Here is a 22,683-nt window from a genome sequence, read left to right on the forward strand (position 1 = left end):
AGCATCTAAAAGTATTGTTCACACTGTACAATTGTAGGAACAGTCAGCTCCTATCAGCGTATCTGCTGTCTAACCACATGACCGTCATACTGTGCTCCTTAAAGTGCATCCTCCTAAAAAATGACATCTAGTCTTAAATTGGGAACAACAGGACACACAGAACATATTTCAAAACATGAATAAACAAAATATAGTATCTTTCTCTTGCATACAATACATACACATCACACGGGTACAAACAATTTTAAGGCCAGAAACATACTTTATGCAAGTGGGCAAACGCAGCACATTGCTTTCGAGTTGCAAAAAAGAGTGCAGAAAAGAGTTACATTCAGTAGCTAGTTATAAACTTCCCAAATAACACTACTCTAAGCTGCCCGGCAAGATTTACTTGCAAATGTTACTCCGTGAAGACCATAAAGATGATAGTTTATGCTAAATAGCCTCCATAGCAATGCTAATAACACGTTAAACAAATAGAATTTAGTCTTATTAAATTACACACTGGAGTTAGAAGTGTTTGCATTGACATTCTTGTACAGAGTATGTTTCAGGCCTAAAAAGGACAAAAAAAAAGAAAAAAAAAAAAAGAAAGAGATACAAAATATTAAAAATATCCAGTTATTAAAACTATACATAACATTATACAATGACTCAGTCTAACAAGCTGACTTGCTAGTAAGCTACACTAGTAACACTACCATTCAAAAGTTTGGGGTCAGTACATTTGTTTAAAGAAATTAACACATTAATTCAACAAGTAAAGTAAAGACATTTATAATGCTATAAAAGGTTTCTATTTCAAATAAATGCTGTTCTTTTCATCATTCTATTTATCAAAGAATACTTACAAAGAAAAAAATGTTATCATGATTTCTACAAAAATGTTAAGCAGCACAACAGTTTTCAACATTGATAATTAAGAACTGTTTCTTGAGCAGCATTTTTAGAATGATTTCTGAAGGAACGTGTGACACTGAAGACTGGAGTCATGATGATGAAAATTCAGCATCAAAGTTATATATTTAAATAGTATATTCAAATAGGTATTTTAAATTATAATACTGTATTTTTGATCAAATAAATGCAGCCTTGGTGACTATAAGAGACTAAAAATCTTACCAACCTCAAGTTTCCGAATGGTAGTGGAACTAGTCATCTGTCTCACTAAATTGTTAATAGCTATTATCTTTTACAAAATAGCACATCTTAGAAATTAAAGTTATTCCTCTTGAACATCCAGAACAGTTCTGGAATCAGACTCATTAGGTTTGAAATGTTTTCCTTTGGAATTACATCATGCCACAATTTTGGGAGAGAGTTTCAGGTTTTAAGCCACACATGAACTCAAAAAGTTGGTGTAAAGGTGAAAGACAAAAGTAGGTGTAAAGGTGAAGCATGTTTAAATGTGTAAAAAAGAATATGGTGGCACAGTAATGAAACCAAATATTCAGGCTGATAGTTTTTGTCCACTCCTGCTCTCTGTAGTGAAACATCGCCGTTCATCCATTAAATTACATCTTTATTTGTCTCCACCTTGTTGCATCTATGTCCCAAGGCAAGCACTTTATGTCCTTTCATTATCAATATGACAAGCTTGCGGCAATGCTAATTTATTCACGTCAGAAATCAGCTGGACGGATCATCATGGAAGTGGACCGGAGTGAATAGCTGGGTCCACGGAAGTGATGCCACTTAATCCCATTGAGCTTGCGGATATTGTGACCCACGGTGTAGTAGATTCCGTTGAGGTTGGACAGACCGCAAGCATCAAACCACCAGCCTGAAAGAATGACAAATGTAAAGAGACTGAGATAAATAGTGTTCAGTGTTATTACTGTTAACTAAAAACAAATCTATTAATAAAATAAAATAAAATATTAGATGATATGAAAATGATACATTTTGCCTTGGCAACTGTCTGAAATCAGTTTAAGTTTAATAACTGGAAATAAATAAAAACTTAAAAGTACTTTCATGCTGTTTTTTGTCCTTTTAAGAACTTGATAGATACAGCACGTTTTTACTGAATGAACAAAAAACTAAAACTGAAGATTATACAAAATAATTATTTAGCATACCACAAAATACAGAAGGTCATACTGGTCTTGGAACGACATGAGGGTGAGCAAATAAAGTCAGGCTTAAAAATTGCATCTCCTCAAAACAATCAAAGCCCTTGATCCATCTCTCTCCTCTATAATGTGTCTTTTTATTTTTCTCTCCACAGTCTATCAGTGTTTCAAAGAGTATGTTATTCCCACTGTGCGGTCGATGTCTCAGCGAGACCTGTCAAAGCAAACTGTGACTCTTCAATAAAAACCAGACTTTCACTCTTCAGAGAGGACACCGTCTGTCTATCCCTGATTAAATCAGTATCACCTCCCGCAATGCGTGTTTAGTTTGGACAGGCCGCACAGATGGATCCATCTTGCCATCTTTTTATTACCATTTGAAATGCAAACAGAAAGGGCACTTAAAGTTCTCCAGCCAGTTCGACGGTAATTAACTCCAACAACTTTCAAAATCAATAGCAATGCATGCTATTAAAAGCTGTTTATCTTTTCCCCCAGTGGTGTGGGATCTGCAGTCGAGTGCATAGATTAAATTGTCTGCATAGCGAGCGTTGAGATCACATCTGAACTCTGGATGTGTTTTACATAATTCTGTGATGGGCTTGCGTTTTCTTTGGTTAGAAGAGGATCAGAGGGATTTTTCATGACAGTTTTAGCTTAAAAGGCCACAAGTGAAGAAATGTGACAGCGAGGATATGAATGTAGATGGCTTGTGTTCAATAAGTGCTGTCGAGTGCCTATCTACAATCAGATTAGTCTTTACCTAACAAGTATTTTATGTCAAATGATCATGGATGTGACAAGACTGTTTATAATCTAAGATCATGGACTTTGCTCGGTTTTGAAGATGTTTTCATCAATGGGATGACAATTAAAGATGCAAAAAGCAACTTCACTGATGGACATTAAATATTTGCGTGAACAGGAGAATTTTATTAAATTGCAAGATTATTGCAATAAATCGCACTGATACTTTCAGGTGAGAACTAAATTTTCTGAGAGTATTGTCTTCTGTAGAGCTGCTTTACAGCTGAAGTGAATTAGTTTCATGATGAATTCTGTGACTGTTATTGAATTAACTGAATTAACACTGGAGCTAAATAATGACACGTCTTTTGTAGAGCTGCTTATAACTGAAATTTTGTTTGATAATTGATGAACTTTACACAGTCATTGAACTGAACTGAATCAACCCTGAACTGATTCGAACTGAAGAATGACACTATTGTCTTTCTCAGAGCTGCTTTACTGTCTAATATTTGAAGAAGTTTGCTTCAATTATTTTGTTTTCGAAAAACATTTCAGGAAAGCATGTTTGAGTGTGTAGCCTCACATTGCTCAGCTACAATATAATGTTATTAAAAACAGCTATGCTTTTTAAATGCTCTACCACAAACTCATCTAAATCTGGGATGACCTGAGGGTGAGTCAAATTTGTTCAAATGTAAATTTTGGAGTGAACTATTCATTGAAGTACATCTCAATATTTCAAAATTTGAACAGTTTGGTTCATAACAGTGTTTTTGAAAGAGCTCATGTTTAGAAGCTCACCTCCGGTCATCATTAGGGCACACTTGCAAACACACTTGTCGTTGTCAGCGTCGCGAGTGCTGAAGCCTGTGCCGTTTGATGCTAAGCTACTTTGCTGTCCTGCTGTTCCGCTATAGCTTCCTAGCGAGAGTCTGGAGAAAGAGAAAAACATTGCAAGATTATGATAATGATGCCAAAACGTATTAAATGATCAATTCTCGCACTGTTATCAATCTTGGTGATACCTGTACTGTTGTTTTTCACCGGCGAGCTGGAATTTGTCATACAGAGCATAGGCGCCATTCTCCTCCCAGTCCTTAAGTTCCACTCGGAGGGAGTACTGGGCTTGACTGGTGATCAGGTGAACAGCCTCATTACCCAGCCAGTGCTCTCCACTAAGATCACCGAATCCCTGAGAAAACAACATACAATGACACCAATGCTGCATCTCATTCATCTTGTAAAGCCGGGTTTTAATATAATACACAATAACATTTGGCAAGATGAACAAAATGTAGAAAATTGCAGTATTGATTTTCACTGCTACAGTTTCAAGAACTACAAGTTTTCAGTCCATTTCAGCATATTTAAGCACTTAAAATATCAGCAGAATGTACCAAACAGCTCCGCTACTGCCAATGATGCCAATCTGTCACGCACAGTTTTAGCCGCCGTGCTTCATCCTGTTTTGGCTGCTTTTTGAGTCTATATATGTCATCAGAATAATGCCAAACTTGTAATGAAGTCTTCTCAGCACAGACAGAAAATCCTTTCTAAATGTTTTGCACTTTTTATATCTTCATGTCCACCTACCAGTTTGTAGTCTTTCCACCCTTTCTGGAAGTTCACATTTCCGTTGTATCTGTGCTGGAATACCGTCCAGCCACCTCCGCTTGTCACCATATCACAATAGACCTGTCAGAAGGATATGAAACATCTCAGTCTCACTCTCTTATATTTGTGCCGTTCCTCATTCGGTATGTCACAGCCAAGATATATCACACTGATTCCTCATACTTGTGAAAGAATGCATCCCACACCTTGGTTGGCTCGGTCGTGTCTCCGATGTAAATGTGGTAGACTCCGCTGGTGTTGTGACCGGATTTATAGGCCTCGGCACAGTCTCTGAAGTGCTGCTCATTTGATGAGATGCCTGTAAGGAACAAATACAGAGGCTTTGTGGTTTAGAGTTGATTTGAAAGCAAGTTGAAAAGATAATCAGCAAACAAAAGAATAATGCGGCATAGCTGTTAGTGTGAAATATTTTAGAGGTCTGGTATTCGTTTATAAATCACGACTCTGTCTTCTGTATTTTATTTTGTGTTATGAAATAAAGTAAAATATGACCTGAAACAAAGACAATTTTAAAAACTTAAATCTCTCAGTGAGTTGCTTACTTATGAGTGAAACTAAAAGAAAAATTAAATCAAAATATAAAAAAAAACTAATTGACAATTTGTTTTTAAAGGAAAATATATTAATTCAAAATAATAAAACTTAAATCTAACTTTTATTTATTTATTTTTTCTACTTGAAATAAAATTAACTTTAACTGAAATGAAATAAAATCTTGAAAAATGAAAACATAAGTAAATAAAAACAAATTCAAAACATTAATAAAAATATGATACTAAAATAACACTGATTCATATGTTGCAAATTTTTGTTCTGAATCTTCACATGCTAAAGTTTTTTTATGGATTTGCCACACAGCATGACAAAACAAAACGACGTGGTTTCTGTTGTCAAAAAAAAAACTAGATTTATAATCATTACACAGCCTCAACTGTTCAAATATAAAATCCATAGTGGTCTAGTTTTGGGATGAGTCATTTAAACATTCAACACAATGTGTTTGTCAAGAATTTAAGATAGAGTTTATTTAGAAAATTTGGCACATTTGGTTCTTCAAATGTGAACCTCCACACAAACATTTATAAACTGACATGTCTTCTGTCCGTATTAAATGCTGCAGTCTTGATTTAGCTTATCACTGTGTTTGTGATGCATGTGAACTTCATCCAAGACACGAGAGCATGCTGCCAAAGACTTCACTAGCAAGAGCTTATCCTCTTCTCTCTCCATGAATCACAGCTCGATTTATCATTAGCGTCACAGTTAATTAACCAAAACTTTCAAGTCATGTTAAGTATCTGCCACTAGATTTCTAAGCTGTTGTAAGCTCAAGAATCAGACGTGACCATCATTCTTAGACAAGTAACCTTACTTTGTACTCTAACCAGGTGTTGAGTCACTTTTCTTTCCTCACAGACAGTGAAATGTTGCAGGGATGAAACAAAAATCAACATGAAATGACATTTGAAGTGCATTTTTGCTTTCAAAATATGACATAAGTTCAAGTGAAACATCATGCACTTATACGGCATGATAGATGATCTAGATTGTTGTAGACTAATATTCTGAGCTAATTTTGCACAATTTATGACGATAATCACATGTAAACAGAACAAATACAACTTGTAGACTCAACCCATTCTCACTCCAAAGGCGTCAAAAACCGAAGCATGGTCAAGCGCCCCTAGCGTCACTTTTATGACGCCAAATGTGCCTCTCGGCGTCGAATATCGAAGCACTACGACATTCATTGCTTTCAGTGGGAAACTTTTGGCGTCAGAATTCGACACGAGGACATGAGATGTTTATCGCTATGAAATCACGTTCAAGAAGTCTCATTCAGAACACATCGCGATACTTGCTATCAGTTCCACAGTTTGGGTGAGTAGTCGTATATACGCTCTTTTAATGCCTTTTATAAAATGTATTCTGTCTTATTTATTAATCAAATTAGTGCCATATGTTTAATCGCTGTATTATATCGGTCATCCGCGGCTGTCTTTGAGTTTCATTGCATTTAAATAAATGAACACAGCTGCTAATTAGTCTGATTAAACTCTATCTGTCACGTGACGTGCCATAGACCTTCGATCCGTTTTATATTATTATTAATTTCAGGATCAATGATGTAAGTTGTATTTGTAGTAAAATCATGGTAATCACGACACTTACAATAGTAATAAATGAAATGTGAAGTTAAAACACAGTAAACAGGACATTAGTAACTGTAACTGTAGTTTTACTATGGTATATTAATAATCAATACAACAATACAATAATCACCAAACCAGCTATGTTTGTATCACTGTAATGTTAGTGTTTTTATGTTCTTTTATATGACAGATATCACAGTAATCATATGTTCTGTACCATGCTTTTAATACCTTTTAATGTAAATCCCCCCCCCCAAAAAAAAATCAAATTAAAAATAAATAAAAAACATGTATTTTTCCATTTTGCAGTTCATTCATATCAGTTTATATTTATATATACATTTATATATATTTATTATATCTAAATATTTTGCTCACAGATCATTATTAACATTCTTTATATAATTCAATTTTATTTACTCTCCCCATTTTATTATTTTTATTTTTATTTTTAGCTGAAAAGACATAAAGGCAGTCAGCCCAGTGGTGTTTCTGGAGAGGGATTCCTTCAGAAATGGAGAAGACAGAAAGCTGCGGAGGCAGATATATGCAGCAGTAAGTCTGTGATAGTTTGTCTCTTTTATCAAACATTCCTGCTGTTAAAATTTGTACAGCATTTGTTGTTTCTTAAACTGTTGCACTGTCCAAATACCCACACTTGCCATCTTTTCACTTGACCACTTGATTACTTATTTGACGTCTTTCCTGTATTTGGCCTAGTGTTCGAGTGAGCATGATGACCACAAGTGTGTGTCAAACTTTTCATGACCTGATGACTGTGTTTCCCAATCCTGATCCTGGAGAACCCCAGCACTGCACGGTTTTGGCGTCTCTCTTATCTGCCTTGGAGTCTTCACTGATGAGCTGATGAGTTGAATCAGGTGTGTTTGATCAGGGAGACATCTCAAATGTGCAGTGTTGGGCTTCTCCAGGACCAGGATTGGGAGCCACTGCCTTATGGGACACTTATGTGTTTACAGAGATTTTTAATAACTAATTATCAATATTTCACATACTGTACATTGGACAGCTTCCCATGACCTCTTGTGAGATCTCGGCAAAAAGTCTGACGATTTATTCCAAAACATGATGCATGATGGGATACACTAAGCTTTGTATAGCGCTTCGGAGCAGTATTGGAGAGGTTTAGTGTGTTAAGGACGCTGTGCTTTGGCATTATTAAGACAGTCTCGTTCACACACTGTCATGTACACACACTCTCAAGTGGCCAAGACTGCAAGTGTGGGTATCTGTACAGGGTCAAAGTCTTAAAAATGATCCCTAAACACATCACAGTCTTAATAATCCAGTTTAACACTTGTATGATATTGTACAAGCCCCAGGACAGCCTCATCTGACACTATCAAAAGAATTCATATGACTATAGCTTGCTATTAATTACTTGCTTTCAATAATGGATGCATTTAACTTTTAATTATACAGCATCTTTACAGAGGTGTAATGTACAAGTTGCACGTAATTAATAATATTTCCTTCTTTCTGTCTTACAGGATTTTTTGCAGATAATCCTAATGCTGTTCTTCTTTTTCAGGTCTAAAATATCAAGCTCAACAACTCACTCAAGAGCCAACCCTCACAAACCTTCCTAAAAACTAAAAGAGCTATTACTGAGTCTCAGCGAATCTTGCCATGATCAGCTCTTCCCAGGTACATTTGTTTAGAATATTTTTTTTAATCAACATTTACTCCTCAAATGCTCTGGTCTGAATCTTACTTTAAATTAACTTAAGTATGTTTAATGAGCAATATTATTTGCACACAGAGTAAGTAGAGATTATCTTGTTTCACAGAAGAGAAGGAAGACCAAGGTAATGATTTGCTCAGGATGAGGAATGAAGATGGCCATCTTGTGCTCAAACAAACAGAAGTCCTCTGGTATGTGTGTGTTGAAGCAATGCTGTGTTATACAACATTTTATGATGATCTCTCACAGAACTGGTCATGTCAGCCTTGATTTCTTTTTTTACTATTACAATTACAGCATGTTAGCAAAGTGTGACTGGACATTTTTAATATTATGTTTTTAAAAACACACCACCTGTTTTAAGAGTAGACAAGTATCATGAAATTGGTTTAGTTGATATAAACACCAATGTACATTATTTCATTGTTTTCTAAATGTTATGTTATAAATTGTGAATTGATAGTGGATTGGTTTGAAGCCAGGCCTTACACTGCACAGACTAAAACACATTTGTGAGAGAAGTCAGGAACTTTGGAGAAAGATTCTAGAGGAAGAAAACACATTTACTGCAACAATAGATGAATTCTAGAGTCTCTGAGAACTACACATGCTAATGCAGTCTCATGAGCAAGACCTTTGCCTCTGTAACTTTTTCTTAATTCTTTAATTTTTATTGCAGTATTTTAATTTGTACAGATGATCTCATCAGCCAAATGAGGGGTTTTGACCAAGTGATGCTCTTGAAAGGAGTGAAAGAAGAGGATGTGCTAAATTCTCTTCAGAGAAAATGCTTCTCAAAAGGTCTTAAAACAGCTTGAAGAATGGTAAGTGTACAGTACTACAAGGGTCATAGTTGCTCACACTGCTAAAATCACACAGAACATAAGCTGAGCTCTCTGTCCATTAAACAACTTCATCTGGATTGTTTGTTTCATTTTGACCAGGTCTGGGATCTTAGGACTGAGAGATCCTCTGGCTGAGGACAAGCTACACCACATCAGTGCTGGATATCAGCCACAAACTGTTTCCAGACACGAGAGAAGAACACGATGGGGAGATGAAACCAGTTTAGATGTGATGATGGGAATCATTATTTTCTGGAACAGTATCTCATGTCTTATATGTATCACATGATCTGTATCACAGTTGACTGGATGGGACTGTGTGACTTTTAAGGACATTTCATCACTCATCTGTGTGAACTGATTTATATATGAGGTTAATGTATTTTTGATGATAATTATTTTCATTGAATCTTATTCGTCTTGATGCTACTTTATCAACTTTATAGTCTATGCTTCAATAAAATGAAAATGGTGAATATTGTGTTCTGAAGATTCTTATTAAATACATAATTTTACTAGGTAGGCTGATATGTGTTTATTTTAGACTTGGAAAAACTACATATTAATTATTGGGATTATTTTTTTATTTAAGACATAAACATTTTTGATCTGATTAATGACATCTTGGACATCAGTACACCAGAAAGTAATTTTTTTATATTTTAGTAACAAATATGCACATTTTTTAGTGAAATAAAGGGAGTTACGAGATTAACTATTCTGCATTACAAGATGGTGCCATGGGCTTTATTGTTACAAACACTTGAGGGATAACTGAGAATGTAGCAGGAATGATCAATGGGATCTTGTACTGCATTAAAACCAAGAGCACACACATGATGTCCAGAACCTGAGGAGCAAGATACGGGGGTGAGGAGGACATTTTTACACTGATTTTTGCTAAATAGTTATATATATATATATATATATATATATATATATATATATATATATATATATATATTAATATTCTTAGCACTGCATGAATTTGTCCTTGTGTAATAGTGAAGTATCACAATGTGTATACATTGTCCTTGATTACTGCTTTACAGGTGGGGAATAGATAAAGGCAAGTTGTTGCAGGTTCATCCATTATATTTCTTGCCATATACTTCAAAAATCATATAAATAATCTATTATTTTCATTATTAAATCATTTCTTTCTAATTTTTCAATGTTTCATCAGATGGCCTCACAATGTCCTGTCAAAAGGTATAATAGCAATGATGTAAGAATTAGAAAACAGAGGACTGTGAAAACTGTCAGATATAAATGTGACTCAGCTCAGTTTGTTGTCCATGATGAGTAGAATACATATATGTAGGTTTTACTGCCCTTCTACCCCCAGGGGCCCAGTAGCACCCCCCGGAAGAGCCCAAAACTGTACATTTCAAATGGCTGTAAATCAGAGTCCAATTAACATATCAAAGAGAAAATGGGCAGGATTATTACTTATGCTATGCTGATAAAATAATGTTGAGCTCAGTTTTCAGAAATAAATGGAAAGCTGACATAAAGGCATTTTAAATATTGCTCACTGTAAAATACCACATTTCAGCCTGCCTCTCAAATATATCATAGAGGTTTGCACAATAAACATATTTAGATATCCAGTTTTCCTTAAAATAAATAATTTATTTCGTTTCGTTAATAAAAAGTTTTAAACTACATTACCCACAAGTCTCCGTCGTTCTATCTATGCAAAGGCAACACTAGGGGGCTGTTTTTTGTAGTTCATTGAAGTTATGCTTAGGGTTAGGATTAGGATCTCGCTAAAGATGTCATTTTTGTCAAGATAGCAACACTTCATTGTTGACTTAATATATTACTAATGTGATGATAGCAGCAAAACATACTTTTTTACATGATGCGCTGTTTAATATGGGTTAAAAGATAGTCCAACCACAGACTGTCCTGAAAATTCATAGCCAATGACATCAAAGCTGAGCAGCAGCGTCACACTTCCTTATCCATGTATGACCGACGTCTTTCGTTTTTCGGCTGAAGGGATAGATTCGGTTAACAATAGATTAAGCTTGCTACTTATTAGATTCGGTTTTATTAACGTCTTCACCTTCCTCCGTTGTTCAGCTTGACAAACATTGGGCTATATTGATGTGCACATGCCCAGCAGTCGCAGTTGTATCCAACAGACAGATTCCTCTATAATAAATATAAGACACATTTTTAAGATTTATATATTTTTTTTTGACCAAAGACAAATATATTTACTAATCAAATGACGTGCTTCTAAACTTTACATTGTATATTAGTTAAAATTGTTCACATTTGTGTTTCTGTGATTTACCATTCTCTACCATTTGAACTCTAGGAATAAAAACTGAAATTATAAATGAATGAATGAATGAACAAATAAATACATAAAGCATAATAAACATGCATATTTTTGTAAGGATCTTCCATTATTTATTTATATGTCAAACTCATTTAAAGACAACATGCCCAAATTACTACACTGCATCCTCTGTCACCAAGCTCGTTTTTGCCACCATAAAGAAAAAAAAAGGCAGTTATGTTGTAAACATTAACTATTTTCAGTATGCAAATGAAAATGCTTTTATTAAAAAACAAAACAGTAAATACAGTATGTCTTTCAGAGAACACTGGAAAAAGTGTTGTGACCAAAATGTTATACAACACAATGTAAATGTTTCAAACTCACAAAAAAACACCATGAAGACATGCATGTCAAGTGTGCAATATATTTTTAATATGGAGCGCTATTTTTAACTATTGTTTTCATCACTGGTTCTGTAATGTATTCGTTATGAGCTTATAATTAAAACAAAGTTACATCTTCTGCAAAAATCAAACCACTGCAAAGTCTAATCACTGATCCAGGGACCATTTCTGTGTGTGCGGGGGATAAAGAGTAAACGAGGTGAGTCCTTGTGCATGATGGAGCCACAGCGTTATCCTCAAACAATCCTGTAAGACAGAAAGGAAGAAAATATTAAATTACATTCAACTTATACATTACACTGTGTTTTGTTTAGACCATAAAAGCAGCCTCTGTAAAAACTTGAGAGTGTGTGAACGTGACAGTGTGTGAACGAGACTGTCCACGGTCTTAATAATGCCAAAGCACAGCGTCCTTAACACACACTAAACCTCTCCAATACTGCTCCGGAGCGCTATACAAAGCTTAGTGTATCCCATCATGCATCATGTTTTGGAATAAATCGTCAGACTTTTTGCCGAGATCTCACAAGAGGTCATGGGAAGCTGTCCAATGTACAGTATGTGAAATATTGATAATTAGTTATTAAAAATCTCTGTAAACACATAAGTGTCCCATAAGGCAGTGGCTCCCAATCCTGGTCCTGGAGAAGCCCAACACTGCACATTTGAGATGTCTCCCTGATCAAACACACCTGATTCAACTCATCAGCTCATCAGTGAAGACTCCAAGGCAGATAAGAGAGACGCCAAAACCGTGCAGTGCTGGGGTTCTCCAGGATCAGGATTGGGAAACACAGTCATCAGGTCATGAAAAGTTTGACACACACTTGTGGTCATCATGCTCACTCGAACACTAGGCCAAATACAGGAAAGACGTCAAATAAGTAATCAAGTGGTCAAGTGAAAAGATGGCAAGTGTGGGTATTTGGACAGTGCAACAGTTTAAGAAACAACAAATGCTGTACAAATTTTAACAGCAGGAATGTTTGATAAAAGAGACAAACTATCACAGACTTACTGCTGCATATATCTGCCTCCGCAGCTTTCTGTCTTCTCCATTTCTGAAGGAATCCCTCTCCAGAAACACCACTGGGCTGACTGCCTTTATGTCTTTTCAGCTAAAAATAAAAATAAAAATAATAAAATGGGGAGAGTAAATAAAATTGAATTATATAAAGAATGTTAATAATGATCTGTGAGCAAAATATTTAGATATAATAAATATATATAAATGTATATATAAATATAAACTGATATGAATGAACTGCAAAATGGAAAAATACATGTTTTTTATTTATTTTTAATTTGATTTTTTTTTGGGGGGGGATTTACATTAAAAGGTATTAAAAGCATGGTACAGAACATATGATTACTGTGATATCTGTCATATAAAAGAACATAAAAACACTAACATTACAGTGATACAAACATAGCTGGTTTGGTGATTATTGTATTGTTGTATTGATTATTAATATACCATAGTAAAACTACAGTTACAGTTACTAATGTCCTGTTTACTGTGTTTTAACTTCACATTTCATTTATTACTATTGTAAGTGTCGTGATTACCATGATTTTACTACAAATACAACTTACATCATTGATCCTGAAATTAATAATAATATAAAACGGATCGAAGGTCTATGGCACGTCACGTGACAGATAGAGTTTAATCAGACTAATTAGCAGCTGTGTTCATTTATTTAAACGCAATGAAACTCAAAGACAGCCGCGGATGACCGATATAATACAGCGATTAAACATATGGCACTAATTTGATTAATAAATAAGACAGAATACATTTTATAAAAGGCATTAAAAGAGCGTATATACGACTACTCACCCAAACTGTGGAACTGATAGCAAGTATCGCGATGTGTTCTGAATGAGACTTCTTGAACGTGATTTCATAGCGATAAACATCTCATGTCCTCGTGTCGAATTCTGACGCCAAAAGTTTCCCATTGAAAGCAATGAATGTCGTAGTGCTTCGATATTCGACGCCGAGAGGCACATTTGGCGTCATAAAAGTGACGCTAGGGGCGCTTGACCATGCTTCGGTTTTTGACGCCTTTGGAGTGAGAATGGGTTGGTAGACTTGATGCTGTTGGCAGGAGTCCAAACAGCTGAGAAAAACAACCCACAATAATCCTACAAGATATCCACCAGTCCTCTTCAATTCAGTAATTCATATCTTGTGAAGCAAAAAGCTGCATGTTTGTAAGAAACAAATTGAAATTCTGTATCTGAATCAGGATAGAAATATGCACAGTTTACAAGGAAAAACCATCCAAAACACTTTTTAAAAGTAAGTGTTATTATGGATTCTATTCTGGCCAGATGTAGAAATGCCTAGTTAAAATAATGGATTTATTTCTTGTGAACATGCAGCTTTTCACTTCACTAGATGTTTATTGATGGACTGGAGTGGTGTGGATTATTGTTATGTTTTTCTCAGCTGTTTGGACTCACATTCACTGCAGAGGATCCATTGGTCAGCAAGTGCTGTTAAACTTATCCAAATCTGTTCTTGTGAAGACACAAACTCGTCTAAATCTTCTATGGCCTGCAGGATGAGTACATTTTGAGCAAATAATAATTTTTGGGTAAACTGTTTGTTTAAAGGTGTGTACTCTTACCTGTACCAGAAGACACCATGCCGATAAGTGTGTGTACGGACTTCATGAGCTGCTGATGTTGTCTCTGTAAAACTGAGTTGTTGCTGCTGGCCGCACTCAGCTGTCTCTCCAGAGCCGTAATGGCAACTGTCTGTCTTTTCACCAGGTCCTGCAGGCGCTCCTTCTCCTCCCTCATGTCCTCCAGCTCTGTCCTCTGCTGTGACTCCAAGACCAAGACTTTACTCTCCAAATGACTGGTGGAAGCAATGTATAATGCATTCTTTAAAAACTTCTACTAATAGTTTAAGTCAAAAAGAAGCTTTTTCAAAGCGTCTCCAGATGTTTCTAAGAAATTCCTAGATAGAGCAGGAATCAATGCCAAATGGAGACATTGGGCCTCTACCTTGGGACTACAATAGGATGGATAATGGTGTTTTGCAATCTACAGGAGTTTATTTTAAACATTTAGACTTAAGTATTAAACTTTGGCTCTCAACCCATCCCTCACCAGTTGCACTAGACATGAATTCCACCACAAAACATTTGTCTTTTGAGAAGAAGTGTGCTATTACTTTTAAGATTTCAGAAACTGCCCAGAACAACCTAGAAACAGGACAGAATACCCCAGTAACCACCTAGAAGTCCCTAACAATCACCCATAACACTAGCAATAAGCCAGAACACTGCTTGAAATCATCTGCTCGAAGTACCCTAGCAACCACACAGAAAAAACACCCTAGCAACCATCTAGTAATCCAAAGCAACCACCCAGTACTACCAAGCAATCAGCCAAACATCCCATAAATGTATGTAGATGTAATTGAGGATATGATTAAACAACAACTATTGCATTATAAACTTTTTTTTTAAAGCAGAGAGACAAAAAATATTTTGTCATTGTAAAAACAAATAAAAATACTGTATTATGCATGCCAGGCCAGTAGTTGGCGATATCACTTTTTAAAGAAATACTACGCGCCTGCACAAGTACCTTTAGGCTGAACACATAATACACACGCACATGACATCACTGCTTTCACAAATTCATGTTTCCGTAGTTTCCGTAGTTTCGTAGTTTATTTTCAAAAGTTTGCTATTGTTGTGTAAATGAACATCCAAAATGCATAAAACGTTTTCAGTTTTTTAGTTGAAAATGGTGTTGTGTAAACATCCTCTTAGTCAGCAGTTTTTTAACAACAACTTTCTGAGCATACAGCATGTATTTACATAAAGTACCATCGATATAAGCATCATACCAATATGAAATCATATGTAAACGGTCCTACTCGCCTCACTCCCAATGAGATTCGAAAAGTGGTCTCCGGCGAGGGAGGCGGTCGCTCTAACAAAGAGGCTTAAGACTGGAGCCTCTAGCATCAATCACTAAAGCACCTCTTGAGACCAGGGGAATAAGGTTTACACACACAGCTCTTACTGACAGTTACACTCACCCCCCTAAAACTCACTCCCATCCGGGTCACGGCACCAAATTTAACCGGTCCTACTCGCTCCACTCCGAGTGGGATTCGAATCGAATTGTTACTAAAGCTGTTTGGTTTCTATTGTCTAATGGGTTACTGTGTCATGTGAAATTACTCTGATCTCTGAACCTTTAGAAAATTATATTTTCTAAAAGTATTTCCATCAGTGCTATGCATGTAGGTTCATGATTTAGTGTCTGGATCAGAGGAGACAGCACTGAATCAGTCTCGCCCGCTATCAAAACAATTTACATCTGCACAACAATGAGCCACTGCTACAAAAATGAGTTTCTGAGGAACTCCACAAAATCCTGCCAGCTTTAATCTGTGTGTGATTTAGTGAGCGAGTGTGAATGTGAGTGCTAAAAAAATAACACCACCCGAGGGTTCGAGGCTGAAAATAACTGGAAAGCAAATCAAAACCCCATTGAGCCATGTAACTGGAAGCTTACTTTGTTAAATTACAGTAGATAGTCATTAAACATACTTTGGTTGCCAGTGGTTCTGAATGCTTATGTTTATAAATTGTTCATGATTGATTACACAAATAGTTTTCGCACAATCGATTGGCATGGACTGTTGAAGTCCCTTGCCAGAGTTTGTAACGTGTACACAATGCCGAGCAATTGTTTGCTGCTATTACACTATGAAGCTGACCCTCTCTAAACCCGCATCAATTCTGGGAGCAATTATCAAGTTGTAAGTCACCTTGGAAAGGTCGAAAACTCTCTGTTCTCACTCATACGGGAAACATGAAAAATTGAATTGTTTGTAAAGTAGTGGTCCATTATAACTACGTCTGATGCCCCAATGCAGCTACCAAAACATCACTAGCAGCACAGTTCAACTGGTCGTCAAAGTTGAATGACAAAAAGCGCTATCTGTTTAATCTAGTGAGAGCCAAGTACAAAGTTTTCTGGGAAACCCTTTGTCCGGCTTTGTAAGTGTGCAAAGGAAACTTGCCTGGGGTCTGCTTTCTGTGCAGTGCTTACTCCGTAGTTATTAAACATTACAAACAATCAATTAGGTTGCTGATTATTTCCCTTTACAAAACCTTTACCCCTGCTGTTCTCTCCGACTGGCCGAGTATGGGAAAATATCGCTTTGAGAACAACAAGAGCGACAAGAGTTGCTATACACTGTGTGAACGTGCAGTTGTGGACATTATCTGACCCTAAAAAATGACTTGCAGATAACTTTTTGGTCAGCAGTTGTTCAGAGTTGTAATGAGCACAATTACATAATCCAGTTCTCAGTTATGACTCACTCAAGCATCACTTTGTATGATGTTTCTCATACAATATCATTTGAGAAATAAAATGGACACAAAAATGAGAGAACTGTTGCCATATAAGGAGAATAAAGCTATACTATGAATATGGAAGAATATGATTATCTCATTGCTTTCTATGACATACAATCAAGATGTTTTGGTTGATACAGTCACATTAAGTAACTGGTTTGACAACTTTCTGCTGATGTTAACATAAAAAGTAAATTTTAAGTTACCAGACAAGAAGCAGAATGAAATGAAAGAAAAAACAAAGATTTATTGAAATGTTTTACCTGTTCTTGTCTTGAAGTTTGGAGATTTCTGAAATCTGTGTTAAGAGTTCCTTCTCCAGTTTGTTTGTTGACAATGAATTCTCTAATAACTGAATTGCAATTCTTGATGTCTGGTTCATAACCTTCAAATGGAATTCAATAAAATGAAGAATGGGAAATTACAGAAAACTATCATATATGTTACTTTATATATGACATGATACAGTGGGGTCCTAAAGTCTGATTGTTTGTTTAAATGACAACTAAAGCAACTACCAACAAATGATGTTTTCCAGAATGATTTTAGATGTTCTTGAGCTTCAGTGGAGGAAAGAAAATCGGACAGTTATTAGATTTGATTTGTGAAAAATCATTATGATTTTCCCATCACAATCTTCTACCTTAACATTTCTATGTTTAATATTTTGAAGCATTTAACAACTTTCCAGGTTTAAATACAGGTTTTCAGTGTGGTCTCAGATTTTTGGACCCCAAATATACATATTTCTGTTTTTAATATATATATATATATATATATATATATATATATATATATATATATATATATATATATATATATATATATATATATATATATAGTAGAATGAGATTACCTTGGCTTCAACGACATTGAGTTTCCTTGTTTGCTCTGCGGTTTGGGTGAGCAGGTTGGTGCCGATCTCCAGCATAGTGGCAGTCTGGTTATGGACTGCATCAGCTTGAAAATGCACCATCCCTGTCTTCTGATGGATGTAGTTTTCTAACTGTTGAGCAAAGGAAAGACATTGGGATTTCAGATAATTCTGCATATTGCAACATGTTGGACTGACCTTCAAAGGATAATATATTATGGGGGAAGTCGTGGCCTAATGGTTAGAGATTCGGACTCGTAATCCAAAGGTTGCGAGAATTCCAACTTTGTTTTTTTTTCTCTTTATGTCAAGAACATTTTACAAAAGTACATTTTTACTACGTTTGTGAAATGGAAAAGGTTCCATGGATGTTAAAGGTTCTTCATGAAAACAACTACTTTTTTAAGAGTGTATGATAGTCATAATGAAAACATGATGGTTGTTTTAGTCCCATTTGTCATTTAAAAATTCAGAAGGGTGTTTACGAGGGCCACTTTTTTGGCGGTGATGTGTCCTCTCTGCTTCCTTTCTTTGAAGCACTCAACATTGTGGACTCAAGAGCTGGAAAGTTGATCAAAAACAGGATTTTTCCACTAGCCAGTGGGTTTTAAATCCACTGGGAGAAGATCCAGTGCCAGGCAAAGGTGAGGTGCGGTATAGTGACCCTCTCAGTCTCAAAAGACAAAAAAATAAATAAAGCATCACCAAGACTACACTGACCCTGAGAGAAGGACTAATGAAGGATCATTTTATCATGATGGAAATAAACATGTTAAACCCTGAGGAAGAGCTATGCACTTGATGTGGTCTATCAGAACTTAAATGGAAAAGGAAGATGCTTTTTGATGTAGAGACTGTGTTAGAAATGTATAATAGTGATATTTCAATATCAATCGCTACAAAACGCATTCAGTGCCCTGGCATGAATAGTTCCAAATAGAAGAACGATTTTAAGTTCATCAAAGAACCTTTAAGTGAACAGTTCTTAAAAAAACATTTAATTCTTTGTATGTAGAGCATAAATTTAAATATCTAACGAACCTCTTTCCACTATAAAGAACATTATTTGGAATGGAAGGAAGTTCTTGATGGAACCACTGATGCCAGTAAAGAACCTTTACTTTTAAGAGTGTATGTTAGTCATAATTAAAACATGATGGTTGGTTTGCAAAAACGAATTAACGCAAACAAGAATGTAAAGGTCAGGTTTTCTTTTGTTGTTTTCGTCTCCCTAAAGACGCAGTGTGTCCTGACCGATTAATTGACCCAAGCTTCCTGCCTTGGATTAAAATCACATAGGACAAGTCCAGCTTGGGAACGCTGATCTGGATTCAGTTGGATCCGCTTTACGAGCGCTAACCAAAACCAGATGTTTCATCTCATTTTGACCAGAGCTTCCTGGGACATCTCCTTACTGTAAAAACACCACCAATGTAAATGTAATGCTCTTCAGAGATTATTTCTGCTGAGTCATGGCGATCTGCATGCAGTCACGACACGGATGATCATTCACACACACTACAGATGTTTATAGGAGATCACTTCAGAATGATTGTGTTGGGTTGTTTGCTTCATAAAGATTCATGCAGATGACATCATTTTCAAAAACATAGCAGCATGAATTCCAGTAATTGTTTCGTGATCAATCATTGTTTTGTTTGTTATAAACTAGCTACTCTGTCATTTAGCTGACAAAGTGATTTATATGACACTTACGGAGCAACCTGGGGTTAAGTGTTTTGCTCAAGGGCACATTGGTAATAGTTCATGGATCAACCCTTGTGGGGTTTAAAAGTATAACTTGTCTGTTAGCAGCCCAGATTTTGCGCTGCTATATATTATCAACATGGGTTAAATGAGGACAAATACTGATTTACAAAGAAATAAATAAATGGTTTAGTATTATAGTTTCTGGGATAACACTTAAATTACATCAGAATTTATAACACATTTGTTAACATTTGTTTTTATACGCAATTACTTTTTTATAATTCATGTGTATATATATATATATATATATATATATATATATATATATATATATATATATATATAGAGAGAGAGAGAGAGAGAGAGAGAGAGAGAGAGAGAGAGAGAGAGACACTGACAAGACAATGATTATTGATGTTTCATAAAATGCAATGAATGATTAATACAATAACTAAGAATGAATATATTGATAGAATTAACATGATTTGATATGTCATTAAGATTCATGCAGATATAAATAAATGAATAAATATTATTCAAATATGATAATTGTATAAATAAATACAAATTAATGAATGCATTCCATTAATGTTTTTTTATTATTATTAAGCATAATAATAAAAATAATAATAAATAATATTCATCAAAACAAAACGAGAAAACCCCTAGACACTAAAATACACATGAAATCAAATAGGACTCTATATTTTCATTCTTAAAAGATGTTCCTGGTCTTATTGCATAGGATTCTTCTGTGCATGTTATTTTATAGAACAAAAATGTTCATCTTTATATTCTTTAATAAATCCTGCTAATAAATTCTGTATTACATTTTATTATCCCTACGGAAGTAAAATGGGTTGAAACGAATGCCATTCTCTGTTTCTAAATAAAAGAACCATGTGAAACTTGAAAGAAGACATTTTGCAGAATGTTCACACTGTTCTTTACTATACAATGAATGTGAATGGCCACTAGGGGCTGACAAACTTCAAAAAGCATCATGAAAAACAATAAAATTAGCCCATATGACATGCATTTCAAGTCTTCGTGTGAGGAAAAGACTGACATTTTTTAATGGAAATCCTGCTTGACAGATGCGGTCACAGCCTTGACTTTCAACACTGTGCTATAAATTTCCCCTTTTTAGAGTATTATGGTTTTGGAATGACACAAGAATGAGTAAATCACGATATCATTTTAATTTTGGGGTGAACTATGTAACTGTAACAGAGTAAAACAACTCAAACAAACACACTGGAAAATCGCTGTCAGTGTTTAGCCTTTTTAACACATTTGATTGTGTTCAAAAGATCTGGGAATCTGAGATTTGCCAAATGTTTACATTGCAGGAAAGCGGTCTGCGGTGTAGACAACTTCATGAATTATAATGGGAATGTTATAGTTTTATTGTGTCATGTTTCTCACTCTCATTATAAACAGGGTTTAAGACGATACAAATTCAGAAATAGTAGTGTCATTCTACATGATGATCAGATTTTAGTGGCTGTGCAACTTGAGTTCTGTTTTCTCATCTGTCAGGATTTGCTTTGACGTCCACTGCTATAGGCCCGGAAACCCCAATGATTATTTTTAAAGCTAAGAGCTCTGAAAGATTTTATCATTAATACTTTTCTGCAATTACTTACAGGCAATGAATAAGTTAAGACGGTACGTTACTGACAGGTTTCTGAAAACGGCTCAAAAGAAGTGTTGGCTCCAGTTCAGCATTATTGATTTCATTATATACTGACCAAAATGTACATTGAAAAAGGCTAAAAGGATCCTAAGTTATTCGTCCCATGTACTTTACTCATGTTACAAACTTTTACCTTCTGGGAGAAGGTACAGGATCCCACGATGCAAATTGAACCGTTTTAAAAACTCAGTTTTGCCTGTGTCTATTAAGCTGCTAAATCTAGAGCAGTGGCACTTATGTTTTATGTGTGTGCGTTTTTGGATGGATATGTATTGTATGTATTGTGTGTGTACCAGGTTATGTTGGAGCGTTTAGTGTCTACTTCAAATTTCCCTACAAGGGACAATAAGCCTCTTACTGTGATACAGAGAGGGGTCCAGAGACAAAGGCAGAGACAGTCTTGTTTTAATGAAGAAACTAATGATGCACCGCACAATTAACAGAACTGAGGATGCATAAAGTAAACCGGGTCCTTGACCACTTCTTCAAAGGGAACTCAGGATTACAGCCGGAGGTCGGGCGACTCTTTGGGCGGCGAGACCAGGAGCACAGGTGAGAAGCTCAGTTCTCTGCAACCCTCTATGAATCCCGCTGCGGGCACAGCACAGAGGAGGTAAGCACAACCACTACACTTAGGCTCTACAAGAAACACTGAATTAGACAGAGCAGGACTAGACTTAGACAGGGCAAGACAAGACTATAATGGAGTTACGATTACGCTCAGCTCCGTGCATCTAGTTTTAACAATAATCCAACAACACAGATACGAAAAAGAGAGCTAGATATAGCGAAGGCAAAGGGACAGATAGCGAACAGGTGTGATGATGAGAGAATGGAATTCAGCTGGCGGTAATGAGGGCTTACAAAGGCTGCATTTATTTGAACAGATATATCGATAATATATTACAATTTATTATGTGAATATGTGAACAGTAAAGTATGCTTACTGCATACTGCACAGTATATGCCTATAGTATGCTGTATACTGCATACTCTATTTATTTTTTGTCCTACTAAATTAACTCTCCTGTCTGTTTTTTTTTTTTTTTTCAGACAAAATAGCAGATTTGGCATTATGATTTGGTATAGTAAAAATTATGGTATAATTCTGAGATGTAAACTGAGAAAAAAA

At 35.6% G+C, this 22,683-nt stretch overlaps 1 protein-coding gene across 1 annotated transcript in view; it reads right to left on the minus strand.

Moving 5' to 3' along the window:
- Positions 1-1,055: 1,055 nt before the first annotated feature.
- The window catches only part of LOC113050237 (angiopoietin-4-like), a 34,738-nt gene continuing 13,110 nt past the window's right edge, over positions 1,056-22,683 (minus strand). Inside the window, exons 2-9 of the mRNA XM_026213022.1 lie at positions 18,125-18,274; positions 17,532-17,653; positions 14,506-14,738; positions 4,646-4,758; positions 4,419-4,520; positions 3,851-4,017; positions 3,627-3,757; positions 1,056-1,783 (exon numbers count right to left, since the gene is read on the minus strand). Coding sequence (XP_026068807.1) covers positions 1,623-1,783; positions 3,627-3,757; positions 3,851-4,017; positions 4,419-4,520; positions 4,646-4,758; positions 14,506-14,738; positions 17,532-17,653; positions 18,125-18,274 — 1,179 coding nt within the window. The 3' untranslated portion in view covers positions 1,056-1,622. The remainder of the gene's footprint in view (positions 1,784-3,626; positions 3,758-3,850; positions 4,018-4,418; positions 4,521-4,645; positions 4,759-14,505; positions 14,739-17,531; positions 17,654-18,124; positions 18,275-22,683) is intronic.

The sequence above is a fragment of the Carassius auratus genome, chromosome 31, assembly GCF_003368295.1.
Source record: "Carassius auratus strain Wakin chromosome 31, ASM336829v1, whole genome shotgun sequence".
In the NCBI taxonomy this organism is placed as follows: Eukaryota; Metazoa; Chordata; class Actinopteri; order Cypriniformes; family Cyprinidae; genus Carassius; species Carassius auratus.